Here is a 23,514-nt window from a genome sequence, read left to right as displayed (position 1 = left end):
AACACGTGCCAAAGTAGTTGGGAAAGGGAATGTTCACCACTGTGTTACATCACCTTTTCTTTTAACAACACTCAATAAACATTTGGGAACTGAGGAAACTAATTGTTGAAGCTCTAAAAGTGGAATTCTTTCCCACTCTTGTTTTATGTAGAGCTTCAGTCCTTCAACAGTCTGGGGTCTCCGCTGTCGTATTTTACGCTTCATAATGCACCACACAATTTCGATTGAAGACAGGTCTGGACTGCAGGCGGGCCAGGAAAGTACCCGCAGACTTTTTTTTACGAAGCCACGCTGTTGTAACACTTGTCTTCCTGAAATAAGCTGGGGCGTCCATGATAATGTTGCTTGGATGACAACATATGTTGCTCCAAAACCTGTATGGACCTTTCAGCATTAATGGTGCCTTCACAGATGTGTAAGTTACCCATGCCTTGGGCACTAATACACCCCCATACCATCACAGATGCTGGCTTTTGAACTTTGCGCCTATAACAATCCGAATGGTTATTTTCCTCTTTGTTCCAGAGGACACCACGTCCTCTGTTTTCGTCAGACCACAGAACACCTTTCCACTTTGCATCAGTACATTTTAGGTGAGCACGGGCCCAGCCAAGCCGGCGGCGTTTCAGGATATTGTTGATAAATGGGTTTTGCTTTGCATAGTAGAGTTTTAACTTGCACTTACAGATGTAGCGACCAACTATAGTTACTGACAGTGGTTTTATGAAGTGTTCCTGAGCCCATGTGGTGAAACACACAGTTTTCGTTTTTTTTTTTAATGCAGTACCGCCTGAGGGATCAAAAGTCCGTAATATCATCGCTTACGTGCAGTGATTTCTCCAGATTCTCTGAACTTTTTGATGATTTTACGGACCGTAGATGGTAAAATCCCTAAATTCCTTGCAATCGCTCGTTGAGAAATGTTGTTCTAAAACTGTTCGACAATTTGCTTACAAAGTGGTGACCCTCGCCCCATCCTTGTTTGTGAATTACTTAGCATTTCATGGAAGCTGCTTTTATACCCAATCATGGCACCCACCTGTTCCCAATTAGCCTGCACACCTGCGGGATGTTCCATATAAGTGTTTGATGAGCATTCCTAAACGTTATCAGTATTTATTGCCACCTTTCCCAACTTCTTTGTCACGTGTTGCTGGCATCAAATTCTAAAGTTAATGATTATCTGAAAAAAAAAAAGTTTATCAGTTTCAACATCAAATATGTTGTCTTTGTAGCATATTCAACTGAATATGGGCTGAAAATGATTTGCAAATCATTGCATTATGTTTATATTTACACAATTTCCCAACTCATATGGAAACAGGGTTCGTACATCAGGTATATAAAACGTTGATGAAGATTTGCGGAAGCTGGAGAATAGAGCGACTCCTGTTGGTTGTGTTCATTTACTATCTAGAATGCATAAAACATGGAAAACCAAGTGTGCCTGTACTAACAAATATGTGTATTTACTCCAATGACACCATCACACTGGATTCAAATTCCGCCCGACAACAAGCACACTAACCTGTGACAGGAACAGGAAGCTGCTGCCTGAGACTAACCTCAGCATGTCCTCGCTTGTGTCCCAGATGTCCCGCAGGGAAGTACTGGCACTACCACGGCGAGCGCTGCAGCGAGCTGGTGTCCATGCCCCTCGACCCCTCGCTCGTCATAACCTGCCTGGTGGGAAGCCTCTGCCTGGTTTGCGCCGTTGTGGGCATTCTGGTCTTCGTCAACAAAAAGTGCACGGCGACCAGGAAGGCGGTGACTTTGGTGTAGGTTCTTTCTCTTGCTGCTTTCTTCGCCGTGATTGTTGTGATGTCCAGATGTTTTTCCCGCCCTCGCAGGCACGGCCTGGCACCCTCTGCCTTTGACAATGCTTTGAGGGTGAACCCCGTGTATGAGAGTGACGATGGCTTCTTAAGTCAAGTGTCCACGTTGCCATGTCCCTCCAGTTCCTCCTCGTCACAGTCTGAGCGGGAACTTTACGCCTCAGTCGAAAACATACATCTCAGTATCGAGGTACAGGGAGCGCCTGAACTAACCACGCCGACTAACTGCACGCCTCGCCAACTGCCTTCTCTAACACGCTCTAACACGACCCTTCCAGGAGGCTGGAGAACATTTTGTCCATAATACAAACCCCGTTTCCATATGAGTTGGGAAATTGTGTTCGATGTAAATATAAACAGAATACAAAGATTTGCAAATCATTTTCAACCCATATTGAGTTAAATATGCCACAAAGAAAACATATTTGCTGTTCAAACTGATAAACATTTTTTTTGTTGTTGCAAATAATCATTAACTTTAGAATTTGATGCCTGCAACACGTGACAAAGAAGTTGGGAAAAGTGGCAATAAATAATGATAAAGTTGAGGAATGCTCATCAAACACTTATATGGAACATCCCACAGGTGTGCAGGCTAATTGGGAACAGTTGGGTGCCATGATTGGGTATAAAAGCAGCTTCCATGAAATGCTAAGTCATTCACAAACAAGGATGGGGCGAGGGTCACCACTTTGTAGGCAAATTGTCGAACAGTTTTAGAACAACATTTCTCAAAGAGGGATTTTACCATCTACGGTCCGTAAAATCTTCAAAAGGTTCAAAGAATCCGGAGAAATCACTGCACGTAAGCGAAGATATTACGGACCTTTGATACCTCAGGCGGTACAGCATTAAAAACCGACATCTGTGTGTAAAGGATATCACCACATGGGCTCAGGAACACTTTAGAAAACCCCTGTCAGTAACTACAGTTGGTTGCTACATCTGTAAGTGCGAGTTAAAACTCTACTATGCAAAGTCAAACCCATTTACCAACAACACCATGAAACGCCGCCGACTTTGCTGGGCCTGAGCTCATCTAAGATGGACTGATGCAAAGTGGAAAAGTGTTCTGACAAGTCCACATTTTAAATTATATTTGAAAATTTCGGACGTGGTGTCTTCCTGAACAAAGAGGAAAATAGCTTGCTGCGCGATTCGTTCCCTCGGGATGCAAACGGACCATGCCGCACAGGACTTGCAGTTAGGAACATGATTTAATTCTCAGAACAATCAAAGAAAAACCAAAAACAGAAAACAAGTCGAAGGAAACACATGCTAATCGCAGTCAAAGCTAGCACTTAGCATAGGCTAGGAGACAAGAAAAACGTACATAACGGGTTGCGTGGAGCAAACAAAGAAGCCAGGACGAGCGTGGCGAGAGAGGTGAATAAATAGCTCTCTGATTAGTGGTCGACTGCAGGTGAGCGTGCCGACCACTAACAAGAGGCAGGTGAACCCAATAGAAACCAAAACAAACCCAGATGTGCACAAAACGGGAACTAAGGGAGCATCAAAAATAACAAAACATAACAAAAACATGATCATGACACATATGCTCATTTTCATTTGTTGACGTTCCCCTCGGTTTATTGTGTATTTTCGTTTAAGCGCCCATTTATATCAGTAGTTTGCATGGGCACTGATTAAATGCACGTGCTTCGGATTAGTGGTCGGGACGCTCACCTCGCTCCTGATCACTAATCAGAGAGCTATTTACAGTGGGGCAAAAAGTATTTAGTCAGCCACCGATTGTGCAAGTTCTCCCACTTAAAATGGTGACAGAGGTCTGTAATTTCATCATAGGTACACTTCAACTGTGAGAGACAGAATGTTAAAAAAAAATAATCCAGAAATTCACATTGTAGGAATTTTGAAGAATTTATTTGTAAATTATGGTGAAAAAAAATATTTGGTCAACCATTCAAAGCTTTCACTGATGGAAGGAGGTTTTGGCTCAAAATCTCACGATACATGGCCCCATTCATTCTTTCCTGAACAAGGATCAATCGTCCTGTCCCCTTAGCAGAAAAACAGCCCCAAAGCATGATGTTTCCAACCCCATGCTTCACAGTAGGTGTGGTGTTCTTGGGATGCAACTCAGTATTCTTCTTCCTCCAAACATGATGAGTTGAGTTTATACCAAAAAGTTCTATTTTGGTTTCATCCGACCACATGATATTCTCCTAATCCTCTGCTGTATCATCCATGTATCAATTCTGGTATAAACTCAACTCGTCGTGTTTGGAGGAAGAAGAATACTGAGTTGCATCCCAAGAACACCATACCTACTGTGAAGCATGGGGGTGGAAACATCATGCTTTGGGGGCAGTTTTTCTGCTAAGGGGACAGGACGATTGATCCGTGTTAAGGAAAGAATGAATGGGGCCATGTATCGTGAGATTTTGAGCCAAAACCTCCTTCCATCAGTGAGAGCTTTGAATGGTTGACCAAATACTTATTTTCCACCAGAATTTACAAATAAATTCTTTACAATTCCTACAATGTGAATTCCTGGATTTTTTTTTTCACATTCTGTCTCTCACAGTTGAAGTGTACCTATGATGAAAATTACAGACCTCTGTCATCATTTTAAGTGGGAGAACTTGCACAATCGGTGGCTGACTAAATACTTTTTTGCCCCACTGTATATCTGCCTGGGAGTCTTGTTGGCCCTTGGCGACGGTTCGTTCGCCGTTAAGCCTTGGTAGCGATTTATGTTGATGCTACTATTTACGTTTGCTGCCCGGCGGCACGACTTCATTTTTGCCTTGCTTGAAGAAGGAATTCAATCATTTTCCTCCCTGCACTCTGCTGTTCTGCATCTTGGGGACACCACACCGTACAACCCAAACATGCATACAGTCGCGATCAAAAGTTGACATACACTTGTAAAGAACATAATGTCATGGCTGTCTTGAGTTTCCAATAATTTCTACAACTCTTATTTTTTTGTGATAGAGTGATTGGAGCACATACTTGTTTGTCACAAACAAAAAATCATGAAGTTTGGTTATTTTATGAATGTATTTGTCTACTGAAAATGTGACCAAAATGCTGGGTCAAAAGTATACATACAGCAATGTTAATATTTGGTTACATGTCTCTTGGGAGGTTTCACTGCAATAAGGTGCTTTTGGTAGCCATCCACAAGCTTCTGGTTGAATTTTTGACCACTGCTCTTGACAAAATTGGTGCAGTTCAGCTAAATTTGTTGTTTTTCTGACAAGGACTTGTTTCTTCAGTCAGGGCTTTGGGAAGACCATTCTAAAACCTTAATTCTAGCAGGATTTAGCCATTCCTTTACCACTTTTGAGGTGTGTTTGGGGTCATTGTCCTGTTGGAACACCCAACTGCGCCAAACACCCAACCTCCGGGATGATGATTTTAGGTTGTCCTGCAGAATTTGGAGATAATCCTCCTTTTTCATTGTTCGATTCAAAGCAGTGGTCCCCAACCTTTTTGTAGCTGCGGACTGGTCAACGATTGATAATTTTTCCCGCTGCCCGGCGGGGGTGGGCTGGGGGGGATTCTTTTTTTTTTTTTTTTTTTGTCATGCAAAAGGGAGTTTTTTTGGGGTTGGTGCACTAATTGTAAGTGTATCTTGTGTTTTTTCATGTTGATTTTATTAAAAATAAATAAATAACAAATTATAATAATAAAAAATGGCTTAGGACCACTGATTTAAAGCACCAGTTCCATTGGCAGCAAAACAGGCCCAGAGACTAATACTACCACCCCCATGCTTGACGGTAGGAATGGTGTTCCTGGGATTCAAGGCCTCACCTTTATTCTTCCAAACATATTGCTGGGTATTTTGTCCGAACAGCTCATTTTGTGTTTCATCTAACCGCAGAACTTTCTTCCAGAAGGTCTTAAATTTGTCCACGTGATGTCACATTTTCAGTAGACCTGTAATAAATTCATAAAAGAAGCAAACTTCATGAATGTTTTTTGAGACCAACAAGTATGTGCTCCAATCACAAAAAAATAAGAGTTGTAGAAATTATTGGAAACTCAAGACAGCCATTACTTTATGTTCTTTACATAATAAAATAATTAAATATTAAATTAGTAAATATTTAAATGTACTTTTAAATATACAAAAAAAAAAGTGACACATTTATTAACACAATAATCTTTTTCTTTCAATTATAATTAACTAATGACACATTTGGGTAATTGCCTGAAAATATAAGTATTTATTTATTGACCCTCCATGTTAAATTGAACCTCCACAGTAAATAAAAAAAAACATGAAATAGAATGTAAATAAAAATGATTTAGTTGTGCATCTTTGAGCATTCATTGTAAACATTAATTAAATGAGACGGAATAAATATAATTTAAAAAGCAAATCGTTAGAGCCGGATATTTTATACATGCATATGAGCTCTCATGAGTACCTCTGATGGCATCTGCTGGGAAGTGACACTTTGTCGATTTTATTGGAATAAATTACTCCTTTGATGTTAATTGTGGTCTCCTGTCACATCCTGCATGCCAGTGGTTGGAAATTCCTCGCTTTCGAGTCTTATTTTGCTTATTTGCACAAGTGAGGTTCAAGGCCAGGACGTCCTTAACCGAAGATGACGGTTAGAACTTTAGACTTCTTGTACAGTAGAGCTGCCTTCTTGTCGCTTTGACTTCCTTGCTACCCCTGACTTCCAGAGAGTAATGAAGCGTGTTGTAAACACAGCATTTGTCCCCTTTGTGTGCCTCCCTCAGATCCCCAGAAAACTCTACACCACCAGATCCGAAAAGTTAATGTCGGAGCTGGTGGACTTCCATCAATGCATCCCGCACAATGAGGTGAGACACGGCACACATGCCATATAATGACATTAGTCCTCATCTGATATCAGCATAAAAAACTGTATTGGCCTGCAACATGTACTCCAAATAGCACACAAGGTTGGTCTTTTCTTGTATTTTAGGAGGTAAACATGGTAGACCAGAGCTAGGCAAATGTTTTGAGAGAAAAAAAGTTTCCCGTGGGGCCACGTTGTATGCGTGTATAAATGAAATATACACATTTAGTAGTAAAAATGTGTGTTTGGGTCCATTTTTTTCAGGAACATTATTACCAAAAGTCACAATGTCCCATAGAGTCCTAAAAACGTTATGACAGACCACCTAAAAAAAAAAAACGGAATGGAATTTTACAGTTTTTTACTACATTGATGAAAAATAGGAATCAACAAAACAGTGCAAAAATTTAAAAACGATGACATATAAAGTGTATAATATATTTATATATATATATATACAGTGGGGCAAAAAAGTATTTAGTCAGCCAGCGATTGTGCAAGTTCTCCCACTTAAAATGATGACAGAGGTCTGTAATTTTCATCATAGGTACACTTCAACTGTGAGAGACAGAATGTGAAAAAAAAATCCAGGAATTCACATTGAAGGAATTTTAAAGAATTTATTTGTAAATTATGGTGGAAAATAAGTATTTGGTCAACCATTCAAAGCTCTCACTGATGGAAGGAGGTTTTGGCTCAAAATCTCACGATACATGGCACAATTCATTCTTTCCTTAACACGGATCAATCGTCCTGTCCCCTAAGCAGAAAAACAGCCCCAAAGCATGATGTTTCCACCCCCATGCTTCACAGTAGGTATGGTGTTCTTGGGATGCAACTCAGTATTCTTCTTCCTCCAAACACGATGAGTTGAGTTTATACCAAAAAGTTCTATTTTGGTTTCATCTGACCACATGACATTCTCCCAATCCTCTGCTGTATCATCCATGTATCCGTTTTGGTATAAACTCAACTCTCCGATATTGGTATTGTATCGCTTCAAAGTAAATATTTTAGTATTGTGCACCTCTATGACGCACGCAAAAGTATGCAATCACCACAGTACATCTTCTCAAGAGACAATACTATAGAAAGTAAACTTGAGTGTACTTTAGAGTAGTCAGTGTACAGCAGTATTCATTTACTATTCACTGGAAATAACTCAACACAAAACCAAGTGATTACCAAGTAGGGGTGGGCGATACTTGGGATTTCGGGTATCGTTCCGATACAGAGATATTTCAGGGCAAGTTTTTGCCAAAACTGACACCGATACTTTAAATTGATGAATTCAATTTTTTTTGTCATTATGCGAACACAACATTTTCATTGATCATTTCAATAAAGTGAAACAGAAGAAGAAGAAAAAAAAGAAGGAACTTTTTAAATAAAAAAACCCCCAAAACACTAATAAAAATGTTGTGATTTTTTTTTTTAAATAATAAAAAAAAACAAAAAACAAAAAAACACTAATAACATTTTTGTAAATTTGCTCAATTTATTATGATTAAAAATAACACAGGGAAAATATTTGTTATAACATAACTTAAACAATATAAAATATCGTATGAGTAGGGAATGCATTACAAATAATTCACATTACATTTAACTGTATTGGATTATTCAGGAAAAAGGTTACAAAAACACAATAAAATAAACATGTAACCATATAACAAAAATAACAGTGCAAATACAAAAATGCCCTCAAAACAACATCATTAAGTTTCATTGTAGGTGAATATTTGTGAAAAAAAAACAATAGTCAGTGGAGAAATGTGTGCCTAAGTGAGAGTGCGTGAGAGAGAGAAGTGACAGATCAACTTTGAGAAAATGTGAGTAATTTTCTGACAAAATTATTGATCCCATCACATTAGTATCTATCACATACTAATACCCACCATGGTATCGGCACTATCGGTATTTTGGCCGATACAGCTACCCCCAAGATAACCAGGAGTCAATCATGGTAGCCGTATCGTCCCGGTCTGGGTATGCACGAGTGCTGCTGTCACTGCGGAAGCTGCGGTCCATTAACACATAGCAGTTTTTCACCACCTTTTCCTCGTTTCTCGCAGACGTGGCGACTGCCCAATGAATACCGAGCGTGTTTTCTTCTATGGACGTCAGACGGCGAAGGCGGCGAAGCCACCGTGGTGTGACTGCGCCCGGCGTCCCGGGGCGAGGCTTGATCTATGCATACTGTATATTTGATGCCACGCCCCCTAACCTCCTCCCCCTGTAGAGAGCAGTTAGGTGGTGAATTGCTCATAGTGAAGAATGCGTCTTGTTAGACAAGACATTTCCACTACGGCTGCTCCAATACAATGTTTTCATGTGTCAATCAAATATTTATTACGCATAATGAACGCTAGGAACACTTCCTGTACGCTACACTCTTGGCAAAGACTCTTCTTTCCTCACAATGAGGTATTTATTATTCACACATGCTGGTATCTCACATTAGACTCCAAAAGAGGATGAATGTATTCACTGATGATGTATTTAGGTTGTTCCAAAACAGTGTGACTCATTTTTTGTACACATTTTACAATTAAAGTAACCAATGAAATGTTTTTGCATTACGAGTCTTTGCTTTTCTGACGTGACCGCTAAATCAAAATAGGACGGCATGTTTCGATGAAGTGAGTCACTCAGCGAACGCGGAAAGGGGACGCCTCTTTCGCACAATTAGTCTGCAAAAACACTGTAATCAAACTCAAGTATGGGATGAATACTAAATTCTATACTTTTATAGCGACTGACCCTGTACTGATTAAAGGGGAACATTATCACCAGACCTATGTAAGCGTCAATATATACCTTAATGTTGCAGAAAAAAAGACCATATATTTTTTTAACCAATTTCCGAACTCTAAAAGGGTGAATTTGGCGATTTAAACGCCTTTCAATTGTTCGCTGTCGGAGCAATGACCTTTCACCCGTGATGTCACAACAGAAAGCCATCCGCCATTTTCTCAAACACATTACACACACAAGTCAAATCAGCTCTGTTATTTTCCGTTTTTTTCGACTGTTTTCCGTACCTTGGAGACATCATGCCTCATCGGTGTGTTGTCGGAGGGTGTAACAACACGATCAGGGACGGATTCAAGTTGACTTACGTGGAGTGTGCATCGATTAGCACGGCATGCTAATCGATGCTAACATGCTATTTAGGCTAGCTGTATGTACATATTGCATCGTCATGCCTCATTTGTAGCTATATTTGCATCCAGCCTTTCCCTCCACCCACATTTAATGCCAAACAAACACATACCAATCGACGGATTCAAGTTGCACCAGTGTCAAAAGATGTGAAAGTCTCTCGTTTGTTCTCCACATTTTACCGACGATAGCGATGTGACAGAGATGTGTGGATATCCTGCGACACTCAAAGCAGATGCATTTCCAACGATAAAGTCAACAAAATCACAAAGGTGAGTTTTGTTGATGTTATTGACTTATGTGCTAATCAGACATATTTGGTCGCGGCATGACTGCCAGCTAGTCGATGCTAACATCTTATTTAGGCTAGCTATATGTACATCCATCCATCCATTTTCTACCGCTTATTCCCTTTTTGGGGGCGCCTATCTCAGCTACATTCGGGCGGAAGGCGGGGTACACCCTGGACAAGTCGCCATCTCATCGCAGATAGACAGACAACATTCACACTCACATTCAAACACTAGGGCCAATTTAGTGTTGCCAATCAACCTATCCCCACGTGCATGTTTTTGGAAGTGGGAGGAAGCCGGAGTACCCGGAGGGAACCCACGCATTCACGGGGAGAACATGCAAACTCCACACAGGAAGATCCCGAGTCTGGATTTGAACCCAGGACTGCAGGAACTTCGTATTGTGAGGCAGACGCACTAACCCCTTTGCCACCGTGAAGCCCTGTATGTACATTTATAGCTATATTTGCATCCAGCCTTTCCCTCCACCCACATTTAATGCCAAACAAATACTTACCAATCGACGGATTTAAGTTGCTCCAGTGGTCAAAAGATGCAATCGTTGGTTAGAAGGCGATTGCTGAATAGCTTCAATAGCTATTCACTCAATAGCTTTAGTTTCTTCTTCAATTTCGTTTTCGCTATCTGCCTCCACACTCCAACCATCTGTTTCAATACATGCGTAATCTGTTGAATCGCTTAAGCCGCTGAAATCCGAGTCTGAATCCGAGCTAATGTCGCTATATCTTGCTGTATTGGCGTCACTATGTGACGTCACAGGAAAATGGACGGGTGGATTTACAGATAGCAAAAATCAGGCACTTTAAAGCCTTTTTTCGGGATATTCCATATAGGGTAAAATTTTGAAAAAACTTCGAAAAATAAAAAGAGCCACTGGGAACTGATTTTTATTGGTTTTAACCCTTCTGAAATTGTGATAATGTTCCCCTTTAACGCAACTCAAGCTGTATTATTTTTTGATACATTTGTTGCATGTTTTTGGTTGCGTATTTATTTTGTTTCTTTTTTTGGCTGCTTTAAACATTTAAACTTTTTATTGGTTGCAAATATTTTTTGTTACACATTTTTTTTGATTGCAAATACTTTTTTGGTTTTAAGTAATTGTATTGGTTTAAAAAAAAAAAGGGTTTGAAAATCAATATTTGTTTGCAAATGATGTTTTGGTTACAAATGCTATTTTTTGGTTGCATATTGATTTTAGGTTCCAAAAAACCCAATTTTTTGGGTTGCAAATTTTATTTTTTTTGCTTGCTGTCATGTCTTGTGATCATGTTTTGTTTAGTTATGTTCTGTTTTGTTTAAAACTCCATTGCTTCCTTTTTTTCCACTCTCTTGTTTTATCACCGTGGCGACCCATTAGATTCACCTGTCTCATGTGTTGGACTCACGCACCTGTTTCAATCATGTCATTATTATCTAAACATGGTTTTTCAGTTGGTCGTTCTGGCATCATTGTTTCATGATCTTTTCACACTCTGCGTCATGCCATGTTTACTCTTTCTTGCAATTTCATAGTCCATGCTGCCCTGCTCACGTCAACCCAAGCAAGTTTTTTTGTTTATTTATGCCAAAGTTAGTGTCTTCTGTTCTATGTCCTTAGTTTACGTCAACGTGCTTTTTTATTTCCTTAGCCAAGTTTTTGTTTCTGCCTTGTGCGCGCCTTTTGTTTTCAAATTTTATAGTATTATTAAATCATGTATTTACCTTCACACCATGTCCAATCCAGTTCTTTTGCCTCTCGGGAAAACAATTCACACAGGAAACTGCACCATAGTCCACAGTCTGACACTTGCAAATCATTCTTTGTTTACACATTTTTGGGGGGACTGCAAAGTGTATTTTTGGTTGCATTATGTTTTAGTGTCAAATTATATTTTTTGGTTGCCTATACATTTTTGGTTGCAAAAAAAAATATTTTTGGGTTAAATTTTTTGGGTTGCAAATTTTATTTTTTGGTTGCAAATCATTCTTTGTTTACACATTTTTTTGGGGGGACTGAAAATTGTATTTTTGGTTGCATTTGTTTGGTTACAATATTGTTTGCAAATCATTTTTTGGTTACAAATGCTATTTTTTGGTTGCAAATACATTTTTGGTAGCAAAAAAAGTATTTTTGGGGTTGGAATTTTTATTTTTTGGCTACAAATCATTCTTTGGTTAAAAATTGTTTGGGGGACTGCAAATCTGATTTTTGGTTGCATTTGTTTGGCTGCAATATTATTTCTCTTTACTAAAAATGAAAATTATTTATGGTTGAAAATTATTATTTTTTGGTTACGATAAACTTCAATCTCGTAAGCGATTGAATAAAAAGGCTTATAACATATTATACGGAGGAGGCTCCACCCACTAGATGCAAGTTAATTGTACCAAAAAATTAATTTGTAAATTATAGAAAAAAAAGATTTGCAACCAGTTTTCAAGCGAGCTCAATGCTAATATACATTGGCTATGCTATGTACGTGCTATTGATTACGATTTTACATAGCGATTTCAACATCTTCAAATTGGGCAATACAAACTACAACTATGATGCACGTTACAATCAAACAGATGGTGTGCAATAAGTACGATACACACAGTATAAAAACTTTTTAGGATTCAACAAGGCTGGCATGTTCAACTTGATTGCAAAGAGTACTTCCTGACTCCAACAGCACGCCTAGGACAAACTGAAATGAATGTATACTTGCAAATGAGACTCAGAAAGTTGAAGAAAGCAAGACAGCTATGTGAGCTACAGCGTGACCATATTTCCACATTTTTCATTTTTGCAAGGGTGTTGTGTGGAGAGCCAAATAGGACATTTTATTATATACTATTCAAAATAGTGCTACAAAACCCAAAACCAGGGAAGTTGGCACGTTGTGTAAATCGTAAATAAAAACAGAATATAATGATTTGCAAATCCTTTTCAACCTATATTCAATTGATTAGACTGCAAGACAAGATACTTCGAACTGAGAAACGTTATTTTTTGCAAATTTTAGCTCATTTGGAATTTGATGCCTGCAACATGTTTCAAAAAAGCTGGCCCAAATGGCAAACAAAACTGATAAAGTAAAGGAATGCTCATCAAACACTTATTTGGAACATCCCACAGGCGAACAGCCTAATTGGGAACAAGTGGGTGCCATGATTGGGTATAAAAGCAGCTTCCATGAAATGTTCAGTCATTCACACACAAGAATGGTGCGGGGGTCATCACTTTGTGACCAGATGCGTGAGCAAATTGTCGAACAGTTTAAGAACAACGTATCTCAACGAACTTTTGCAAGGAATTTGGGGATTTTACCATCTACGGTCCGTAATCTCATCAAAAGTTTCAGAGAATCTGGAAAAATCACTGCACGTAAGCATAATAAACATTGAACGCCCGTGACCTTCAATCCCTCAGGCGGCACTGCATCAAAACGCACCATCAGTGTGTAAAGGATATCACCACACAGGATCAGGAACACTTCAGAAAAACCAGTAACTACTGTTTGTCGCTACATCTGTAACTGCAAGTTAAAACTCTACTATGCAAAGCAAAAGCCATTTATCAACAACACCCAGAAATGCCTCCGGTTTCGCTGGGCCCGAGCTCTTCTAAGATGGACTAATGCAAAGTGGAAAAGTGTTTTGTGGTCTGACGAGTTCACATTTGAAATTGTTTTTTAGAAACTGTGGACGTCGTGTCCTCCGGAACAAAGAGGAAAACAACCATCTGGTTATAGGCGCAGAGTTGAAAAGCCAGCACCTATGATGGTATTGGGGCGTATTAGTGCCCAAGGCATGGGTAACTTACACATCTGTAAAGGCACCATTAATGCTGAAAGGTACATACAGGTTTTGGAGCAACATATGTTGCCATCGAAGCAACGTTATCATGGACGCCCCTGCTTATTTCAGCAAGACAATGCCAAGCCACGTCTTACAACAGCGTGACTTTATAGTAAAAGAGTGCGGGTACTAGACTGACCTGCCTGTATTCCAAACCTGTTTCCCATTGAAAATGTGTGGCGCATTAAAAAACCTAAAATACCACAACAGAGACCCCGGACTGTTGAACAACTTAAGCTGTTAGAATAATTTTATCTAAGTTATCACAAAAACTTTGTGTTGAAATGAGTTCCCGGCGAGAAGCAAAAACATGTCTTTGAACCTACCTAAAAGAAGGCTTGTAAAACTCCAATGTGTAGTGGGAAGCAACATGAAGGTGTTTCTGTTTCTTTTATGAATTGCAATCAACATAAATATATTGTTTTAACCCAAGAAGTACAAAGCAGAGAGAAGGCAGGATCTGCACAAGTTCCAGACAACCTCTTTTTGAACTGTTTTACGAACCTCTTTTTGAACTGTTTTACGAACCTCTTCTTTGAACTGTTTTCCGACCTTTTCTTTTAACTGTTTACGACCCCGTCCCTTTGGAAACAGCTGTTGACATGTGGTCAGGGAAAGTCGAAATAATGGAGGAGGTGTGCAATCTTTCGCCAGAGCCTGCTGGAGACTGTACAGAAGTACAGACCAGATGTTTCTCCTCAAATTGAGCCAAATTTAATTCTGTCTCTGTTTGATTCTTTGCTTCTTGCCCTTTTTAATAGATGTCATCAGTGTTTGAACCTGACATCTTCTGTACATCAAGCAAGAATGTAGCTTAAAAATAGGTCTCCTAAGTTCCCAAACGTTTACAGAGTGCTGTTTAAAGGAAAAGCCATGTAACACAGTGGTAAAAATGCCCCTTTGCCAACTCTTTTGCAACGTGTTGCTGCCATTAAATTCTAAGTTAATGATTATTTGCCAAAAAATATATATTTCTCAGTTTGAATATTAAATATCTTGTCTTTGCAAGTTGAAAATGGATTTGCAAATCATTACAGTCTGTTTTTATTTACGATTTACACAAAGTGCCAACGCCACTGGTTTTGGGTTTTGTATAAAAACACCCAAAAACAGCATTTGACTATTTAACTTGTTTTGCTATACATAGAGACAGGTTTTTAGTACCTTTTGAACCTTTAATCTGGTTTAACGCCGCTGATCACCTGGTGTGTGCGAGCCTCGGACGAACATCGCTGCTACATCTGCCTTTCGCCTGAAATAATCTCACAGGTTAATCTTGTTTGCTGCTATTCCCATTAGGACGTCAGCTCCGGTAAGAGTAGTGCGAAGGAACGGCTCTGCTGGCTCGCGATTGTTCAGACTTTTGACTTTAATGATATCGGGGACTATGGGAATGAAAATAAAACAATGACAAATGCAGGGGAGGCTTGTATTTTATTTTCTAGAATGCTGCAGTGTAAACACAAACAGAATGCAAGATGAATATGATCATATTTGATCAGACGCACACAAAGACACTGCAAACCTGCACATATCAGAATGAAACAACAACTTTACACACGCACGATAAAAACACAGTTAAGGTCTCGGGCTGAACGTGTGAGGTGCGCACATGTGTTCCAATTTAAGGCCTCTTTTAAAGTAACACAATGTCTAGAAAGAACACAGCAAAAAAGACTTACAGCTACTGTTCAGGACGCTGTCCCTCTTGCATCGGTCCGCAGTGGCGTCTGAGGGGGTCACTTGAGGAGGTTCTGCAGCATGGCGGTGGCATACGTAGGCCGGGCCTGCTTGTTCTCGATGGCTTTCTTCAGGTACTGAATCCCGTCGCAGCGCTCCCAGATTTCCTCAAACTGCCTGGGAAGGATCTCGGCCCCTCTCTTTCGGGTCAGACCCGTCTCTTCCAGACTCAGCTCGCACATTTCCATGTCATCTTTTCCTGTCGGATATGAACAAACACCAGGACAACATCACATTTTCTATCCATGATCTTTACTTTACTTTAAGAAACCTGCCCCAATTTTTTTTTTTTTAATAAAAAAGCTTTTCTTCCTGTCACCCACATCAGTGATATGGAGAAACACAGACCCAGGTAGCAAAAAACACAGGAGTTGATGAAGGTGATCAATGAAGCACAGGCATTAACAACTATTTATGTGAGTCAGGGCTTTTCTTCCTGTCACTCACATCAGTGATATGGAGAGACACAGACCCAGGTAGCAAACAACACAGGAGTTGATGAAGGTGATCAATGAAGCACAGGCATTAACAACTATTTATGTGAGTCGGGGCTTTTCTTCTTGTCATGCACACCAGTGACTTAAAGGCCTACTGAAATGAGATTTTCTTATTTAAATGGGGATAGCAGGTCCATTCTGTGTCATACTTGATCATTTCGTGATATTGCCACAGTTTTGCTGAAAGGATTTAGTAGAGAACATCGACGATAAAGTTCGCAACTTTTGGTGCTGATAAAAAAGCCTTGCCTGTACCGGAAGTAGCAGACAATATGCGTGTGACGTCACGAGTTGTGGAGTTCCTCACATCTGAACATTGTATACAATCATGGCCACACCAGCAGCGAGAGCGATTTGGACCGAGAAAGCGACGATTTCCCCATTAATTTGAGCGAGGATGAAAGATTCGTGGATGAGGAAAGTGAGAGCGAAGGACTAGAAAAAAAAAAAAAAGACTATACAGTGGGACCGATTCAGATGTTATTAGACAAATTTACTAGGATAATTCTGGAAAATCCCTTATCTGCTTATTTTGTTACTAGTGTTTTAGTGAGATTATATGGTCGTACCTGTACAACCTGAACTGGTGCACTTTTCTTCAGCACCAGTCGACAGGTGGTGGCGATGCCCATCTCTGCCCTTCGCAAGGGACCCTCTTCGAAACCCGATCTTTCGAAATGATCGCTGCAGGGCAGGAGCTCTGTGCTCTTGGGTCATCCTTTTGTGTTTCCCTCTTGATTTCATGTGTTATTATATTTTTTTGCCTTTTGGTCCAGGACCCTTTGGGACTGTGTGACAAGGGGTGGCAGTTTTGTGACCTCTGTGGTGTTTTTTTTGTGGACTTCTGGATCTGCCTTTGGGAGCCTTTTGGCCATGGAGACCAGCTGCTGGGTCTCTGCCACACCGGAGTCGGTTTGGAGGGACTGGAGGAGATGCGGATGAGGGTACTGGGCTGCGGAGCTAGCACTGAGCGCCGGTACGGAGAGGCTTTGCGGTGTCTTGGCTGGGTGAGCAGGTGTCGGACACCTCAGTCACCTTGGACGTATCCTCGCTCATCCATGCGGACTGGACACTGGCCAAGAGTGGAGTCGGCTGTCTTGGTTGCTTTGTTGGGTCTGCTCCTGTCTCTGGCCATGCTCCCTCCACCCCAGCAGACGATGGCGTGGAACACCGCAGAGGCCACCACAGTGGATAGGTTTCTTTTACTTTTTATTCATAACTGTATGTAGAAATGTCTGGTTGTATCTGCTGCTTTAATGTCTTTAATGTCCTCTGTGTTCTTTGATGTTTGATGTCTCCCTCTTACACACATGTAAGAGGGATGTGTACTATGGCTATGAGTTGTTTTTTTTCTCCCTTGGCCTCAGTCTGCACCCCCTGTCCAGGGCCCAGGCTAAGACCGATTTTTTTATTTTATTTTAATCTTCAATTTTTTTTCTCCCGTTCCCCCCCTTGTTTACCTGTATCTCATCTTTTTTGTAAGGGGCGCTGGAAGCCGGCAGACCCGTCAGCGATCCTGTTCTGTCTCCCTGTAATGTTTGTCTGATCTTGAATGGGATTGTGCTGAACATTTTAATTTTCCTGAAGGAACTCTCCTGACGGAATAAATAAAGTACTATCTAATCTAATCATCTAATCTGCATAATACATTACTTAGTGTGTGTGGTCCAATCCAACCGTGTTCGCTTGACTGCTCTGTTCCATAGTAAAGCTTCACTGTCATCTTTCGGGAATGTAAACAATGAAACACCGGCTGTGTTTGTGTTGCTAAAGGCGGCCGCAATACACCGCTTCCTACCTACAGCTTTCTTCTTTGATATCTCCATTATTCATTGAACAAATTGCAAAAGATTCAGCAACACAGGGTGTCCAGAATACTGTGAAATTATGCAATGAAAACAGATGACTTATCGCTGGGAACGATGCTGAAACAAAATGTCCTCTACAATGCGTGACGTCACGCGCACGCGTCATCATACCGGGACATTTCAGCAGTATATTTTGGCGCAAAATTTAAAATTGCAATTTAGTAAACTAACCCGGCCGTATTGGCATGTGTTGCAATGTTAAGATTTCATCATTGATGTATAAACTATCAGACTGCGTGGTCGGTTTTAGTGGGTTTCAGTAGGCCTTTAAAGAAATGCAGCTCCTTTCCGAAAAAGTGTGAAAAATGTATGTGAATCAGCACTTTTCTTTCCATCACTCACACACACCAGTGGCGTGGAGAGACTCAGACTCTTTGAGAAAAAGTTTCAACTGTTTACGTGAGCCAGAGCTTTTCTTCATGTCACTCACACATACCAGTGATGTGAACCGACACAGATCCATACATGAAAAATTGTCTCAAAGAGTTGGAAATGTAGCAAATAACACAGGAGTTGAAGAAGGTGATCAACGAAGCACAGGCATTAAACAACTCTTTACGTGAGTCAGAGCTTTTCTTCTTGTCACACACACCAGTAACTTAAAGGAATGCAGATCCTTTCCGAAAAAGTGTGAAAAATGTATGTGAATCAGCCCTTTTCTTTCCGTCACTCACACACACCAATTAGGTGGAGAGATGCAGACTCTTTGAGAAAAAGTTTCATCTGTTTAGGTGAGCCGGAGGTTTTCTTCATGTCACTCACGTATATCAGTGATCAACACATATCCTCACAGATATCAGTGATCGACACAGATCCTTACAGAAAAAGTGTCTCAAAGATTGGGAAAGTTAGCAAACAACACAGGAGCTGATGAAGATGATAATTGAAGCACAGACATTAAACAACTATTTATGTGAGTCAGAGCTTTTCTTCTTATCACTCACATGCACACCAGTGACTTGAAGAAATGCAGATCCTTCCAGAAAAAGTGTCAAAAATCTATGTGAATCAGCACTTGTCTTTCCGTCATTCACACACGCCAGTGGCATGGAGAGATGCAGACTCTGAGAAAAAGTTTCAACTGTTTTAAGTTAGTCAGAGCTTTTCCTAATGTCACTCACACATACCAATGATGTGGAGCGACACAGATCCTTACAGAAAAAGTGTCTCAAAGAGTGGGAAAGGTACCAAACAAACTAAATTATTAATAAATAATAGCATATGTTCCTAAATAGGAACTATGATGACTTTTTTTGCATTTAAAATGTTTCCTTGTGGTGTATGAAACATGTTTTGGATAAGCTTTGGGTTTTAACTTTGCTCTACAATCACTTTTTAAATTTAATTTTTTTTTCAGCTGTCTTGCAGCTGGCCGTTTGTGGGGGCGTTCCCACATTGCAATTAAAACCACATCCAATCCCCTTAAAAAGTATAACATTTATGTTTAAAAAAATGTACGTTATTTTCTCCAGTCACAGTTGAAAATAAGCTGAAAATAAACGTTAACATGAGGGACACCTGCTGCCTGAATTAAAAAAAAAATCCTGCTTTTGGACGAATTTACGTAACTTTGTTATTATGCGCATTACAATATTATATGAAAATAAGACTTATTGTGTTTCTTCATCGCCTGAACCAGAGGGGAGAAGTTCCTCTCCTACGGATTAATGTCCAAATATGGACATCCACCTGGCTGTAACGTTACAAGTGCAAACCCCCGCCAAAAATAAGATCCAAAACTGCGTAGAAACTCATGTCAAAATTTATGATCCTTATGATTTGATACTTTGGCAATGTTTTACATGAGTAGCCGACTTTGTAACAACATTTATAAGATATGAAAGACGAATGTCATCATAGATCTCCATTCAGTGAATTGTCAAAAACATTTACCGTATTTTTCGGACTATAAGTCGCAGTTTTTTTCATAGTTTGGCCGTGAGTGCGACTTATACTCAGGAGCGACTTATGTGTGAAATTATTAACACATTACTGTAAAATATCAAATAATATTATTTAGCTCATTCACGAAAGAGACTAGACGTATAAGATTTCATCGGATTTAGCGATTAGGAGTGACAGATTGTTTGGTAAAAGTATAGCATGTTCTATATGTTATAGTTTTTTTGAATGACTTTTACCATAATATGTTACGTTAACATACTAGGCCCCTTCTCAGTTGGTTATTTATGCCTCATATAACGTACAATTTTTCAGCCTGTTGTTCACTATTCTTTATTTATTTTAAATTGCCTTTTAAATGTCTATTCGTGGTGTTGGGTTTTATCAAATACATTTCCCCAAAAAATGTGACTTATACTCCAGTGCGACTTATATATGTTTTTTTTCTTCTTAATTATGCATTTTTGGCAGGTGCGACTTATACTCCGGAGCGACTTATACTCCGAAAGATACGGTAGGTGCAAATGAAAATACAGCTTAAACACTTTAGTTGTAGTTTTTTCAGTGGTGTGTCGTCAGGACCAGAAAGGCCTTCTCTGCAGGCCTAACAGAACCAGAAATCATGTGCATAATTAAAGATGAATGTCATTTTTGATTTACTTTCCCTAAATATCTAAATGTATTCATATTCCCTTCATGCCTTAATATGCTCCTTCCAATGCTGTGGGTTTTAGTTTTAGTTTGTATCCAATCAGAATTCAGCCAGTTTATATTGCCATGCTGTACCAAATCTGCTTGGAGCTTTCAGGATCAACAATGCGGGTGTATGTGCGCTGTAAGTGATGGGGCACATACAGTTGATAGACACTCCAATCCAATACAGTTTATTTATATAGCACATTTAAACAAAAAAAATGTTTCCAAATTTCCAATTGCGATAGCCAATCAGATCACGACTTGTTGTCAGTAAGGCCTTCAAGCTGGTGTCATGCTGTGATTGGATCCAATCACAAGTTGCAAAAAGAGTAAGTGGCACAGGAACCATATGAGTCATGAAAAGCCACAGAAAACTCACCGGTACAATAACCACGAAGATAAAGTGTCTGTCTTACACCTAGTATTCCGCTGTAGACAGATGAAGTCAAGCAATGCAGGTTTAGCGAGAGGTGCGCGCTCCCGAGAAATAAAAACATTTCTGGTGGGCAATCACATTTTGGCACAACACCGCCGGAGAAATGGGGAAATTCGCGCCACTTTCACACGAATCAACAGACTACGACGGTATTACTGGCTTATACGGCGCCGGATGGGTGCTACAAATTGTGAGTTCAAATATTTAAATTCTAAATTTTTTTATGTTTCATTTGTTTTATACACTTCTTTTAATTTTGATGGTACCACATGAGATATGTTTTAATTGCTGACTCGGGTTTATTGTATGTCAAATGCGTGGAAAAATAGACCCTTTTGTACACTGTTGCAGGGATTCAATGCAAGTAACGTGCAAGTGTGTTTCTGCATAGTATCTCCAGCCGTGTCTATGTGGTGACATCGAGTACGGTAATTTGAGAGGTGAAGTCGTACTAAGTAGGACATCACTGAAAGCCTAGGTGAGAAACGCACGGCCCGCCACTGAGTTTTTGCTCTTAAAACCCTTCTCTAAGATTTTAGCTGCAGACTTGTTTGTTTGATATTGTCATTACTGCCACAAGTGGTGGGAAAAGTGTGTTACAAATGAGTGCCCACAGCTGAGAAACAGATATTTTTTGGCGGCCGTCAACGGGGCACTTGTGGCACAATTATGGTTAAGAAACACTGGTTTAAAAAACAAAAGGCAAAACGTATAGTTTTCTTGTGCATACAGTTTTGGAAAGCCTTAAATGTGGTTTGTGTTTTCCTATAGATCAGGTTTAATGACAAAAACCTACAAATTGCCAAAAAGCAAAAGACAACATTGTTGTTTGTGTCTGTGTAAACTGTAGTCTGTAAACATGGAGGACATACAGTATATGTACAATCATGGTCAAAAGTTTACATACCCTTGTAAAGAACATATTTCCATGGCTGTCTTGAGCTTCCAATCATTTCTACAACTCTTATTTTTTTGTGATAGAGTGATTGGAACACATACTTGTTGGTCACAAATCAAAAGTCTGACAGCAGAACTTTCCTCCAGAAGGTCTTATCTTTGTCCATGTGATGTCAGATGAAACAACAATTGAGCCACAATACCCACCAATATGTTCAGAGTGAGGCCTTTAATCCCAGAAACACTATGTCTACCGTCAAGCATGTTGGTGGTAGTATTATGCTCAGGGCCTGGTTTGCTGCCAATGGAACTGGTGCTTTACAGACAGTAAATGGTACAATGAAAAAGGAGGATTACCTCCAAATTCTTTAAGACAACCTAAAATCATCAGCCCGGAGGTTGAGTCTTGGGCATAGTTGGGTGTTCCAACAGGACAATGACGCCAAGCACACATCAGAAGTGGTAAAGGAATGGCTAAATCAGGCTAGAATTAAGGTTTGAGAATGACCTTCCCAAATTCCTGACTTAAACGTGCGCACAATGCTGAAGAAACAAGTCCATGTCAGAAAACCAACGCATTTTAGCTCAACTGCACCAATTTTGTCAAGAAGAGTGGTCAAAAATTCTACCAGAAGCTTGTGGATGGCAACCAAAAGTGCCTTATTGCAGTGAAATTTGCCAAGGGACATGTAACCAAATATTAACATTGCTGTATGTATACTTTTGACCCAGCAGATTTAGTCACATTTCAGTAGACCCATAACAAATTCATAAAAGAACCAAACTTCATTAAAGAGGAACATTATCACAATTACAGAAGGGTTAAAACCAATTTTGATTGATTGATTGATTGATACTTTTATTAGTACATTGCACAGTTCATAATAAAAATCAGTTCCCAGTGGCTTATTTTATTTTTCAAAGTTTTTTTCAAAATTTTACCCATCATGGAATATCCCGAAAAAAGGCTTTAAAGTACCTGATTTTCGCTATCTGTAAATCCACCCGTCCATTTTCCTGTGACGTCACATAGTGACGCCAATACAAACAAACATGGCGGATAGAACAGCAAGATATAGCGACATTAGCTCGGATTCAGACTCGGATTTCAGCGGTTTAAGCGATTCAACAGATTATGCATGTATTGAAACGGAGGGTTGGAGTGTGGAGGCAGATAGCGGAAACGAAATTGAAGAAGAAACTGAAGCTATTGAGCAAATAGCTATTGAAGCTATTCGGCGATCGCCTTTTAACCAACGATTGCATCTTTTGACCACTGGAGCAACTTCAATCTGTCAATTGGTAAGTGTTTGTTTGGTATTAAATGTGGGTGGAGGGAAAGGCTGGATGCAAATATAGCTACAAACGTACATACAGCTAGCCTAAATAGCATGTTAGCATTGATTAGCTGGCAGTCATGCCGTGACCAAATATGTCTGATTAGCACATAAGTCAATAACATCAACAAATCTCACCTTTGTGATTTCGTTGATTTTATCGTTGGAAATGCATCTGCTTTGAGTGTTGC

The 23,514-nt window shown here is 39.8% G+C and overlaps 2 protein-coding genes across 5 annotated transcripts in view; one reads left to right on the top strand and one right to left on the bottom strand.

Annotated features, from left to right (window-relative positions):
- Positions 1-11,838, top strand: part of impg1b (interphotoreceptor matrix proteoglycan 1b) — an 80,718-nt gene extending 68,880 nt beyond the window's left edge. The window contains exons 15-18 of one of the 3 annotated variants that reach the window (XM_061895896.1): positions 1,593-1,778; positions 1,851-2,025; positions 6,564-6,647; positions 8,722-11,838. In XM_061895896.1, coding sequence (XP_061751880.1) covers positions 1,593-1,778; positions 1,851-2,025; positions 6,564-6,647; positions 8,722-8,805 — 529 coding nt within the window. In that variant the 3' untranslated portion in view covers positions 8,806-11,838. The remainder of the gene's footprint in view (positions 1-1,592; positions 1,779-1,850; positions 2,026-6,563; positions 6,648-8,721) is intronic. The other 2 variants (XM_061895897.1, XM_061895898.1) reach the window with 2 other exon arrangements.
- Positions 11,839-15,371: 3,533 nt separating this feature from the next.
- The window catches only part of LOC133549955 (unconventional myosin-VI-like), a 96,949-nt gene continuing 88,806 nt past the window's right edge, over positions 15,372-23,514 (bottom strand). For both annotated transcript variants that reach the window (XM_061895892.1, XM_061895894.1), the window contains one exon: positions 15,372-15,889. In XM_061895892.1, coding sequence (XP_061751876.1) covers positions 15,690-15,889 — 200 coding nt within the window. In that variant the 3' untranslated portion in view covers positions 15,372-15,689. The remainder of the gene's footprint in view (positions 15,890-23,514) is intronic.

Source organism: Nerophis ophidion, linkage group LG03 (assembly GCF_033978795.1).
Source record: "Nerophis ophidion isolate RoL-2023_Sa linkage group LG03, RoL_Noph_v1.0, whole genome shotgun sequence".
NCBI lineage: Eukaryota > Metazoa > Chordata > Actinopteri > Syngnathiformes > Syngnathidae > Nerophis > Nerophis ophidion.
This window is presented reverse-complemented; position numbering and strand designations above follow the sequence as displayed.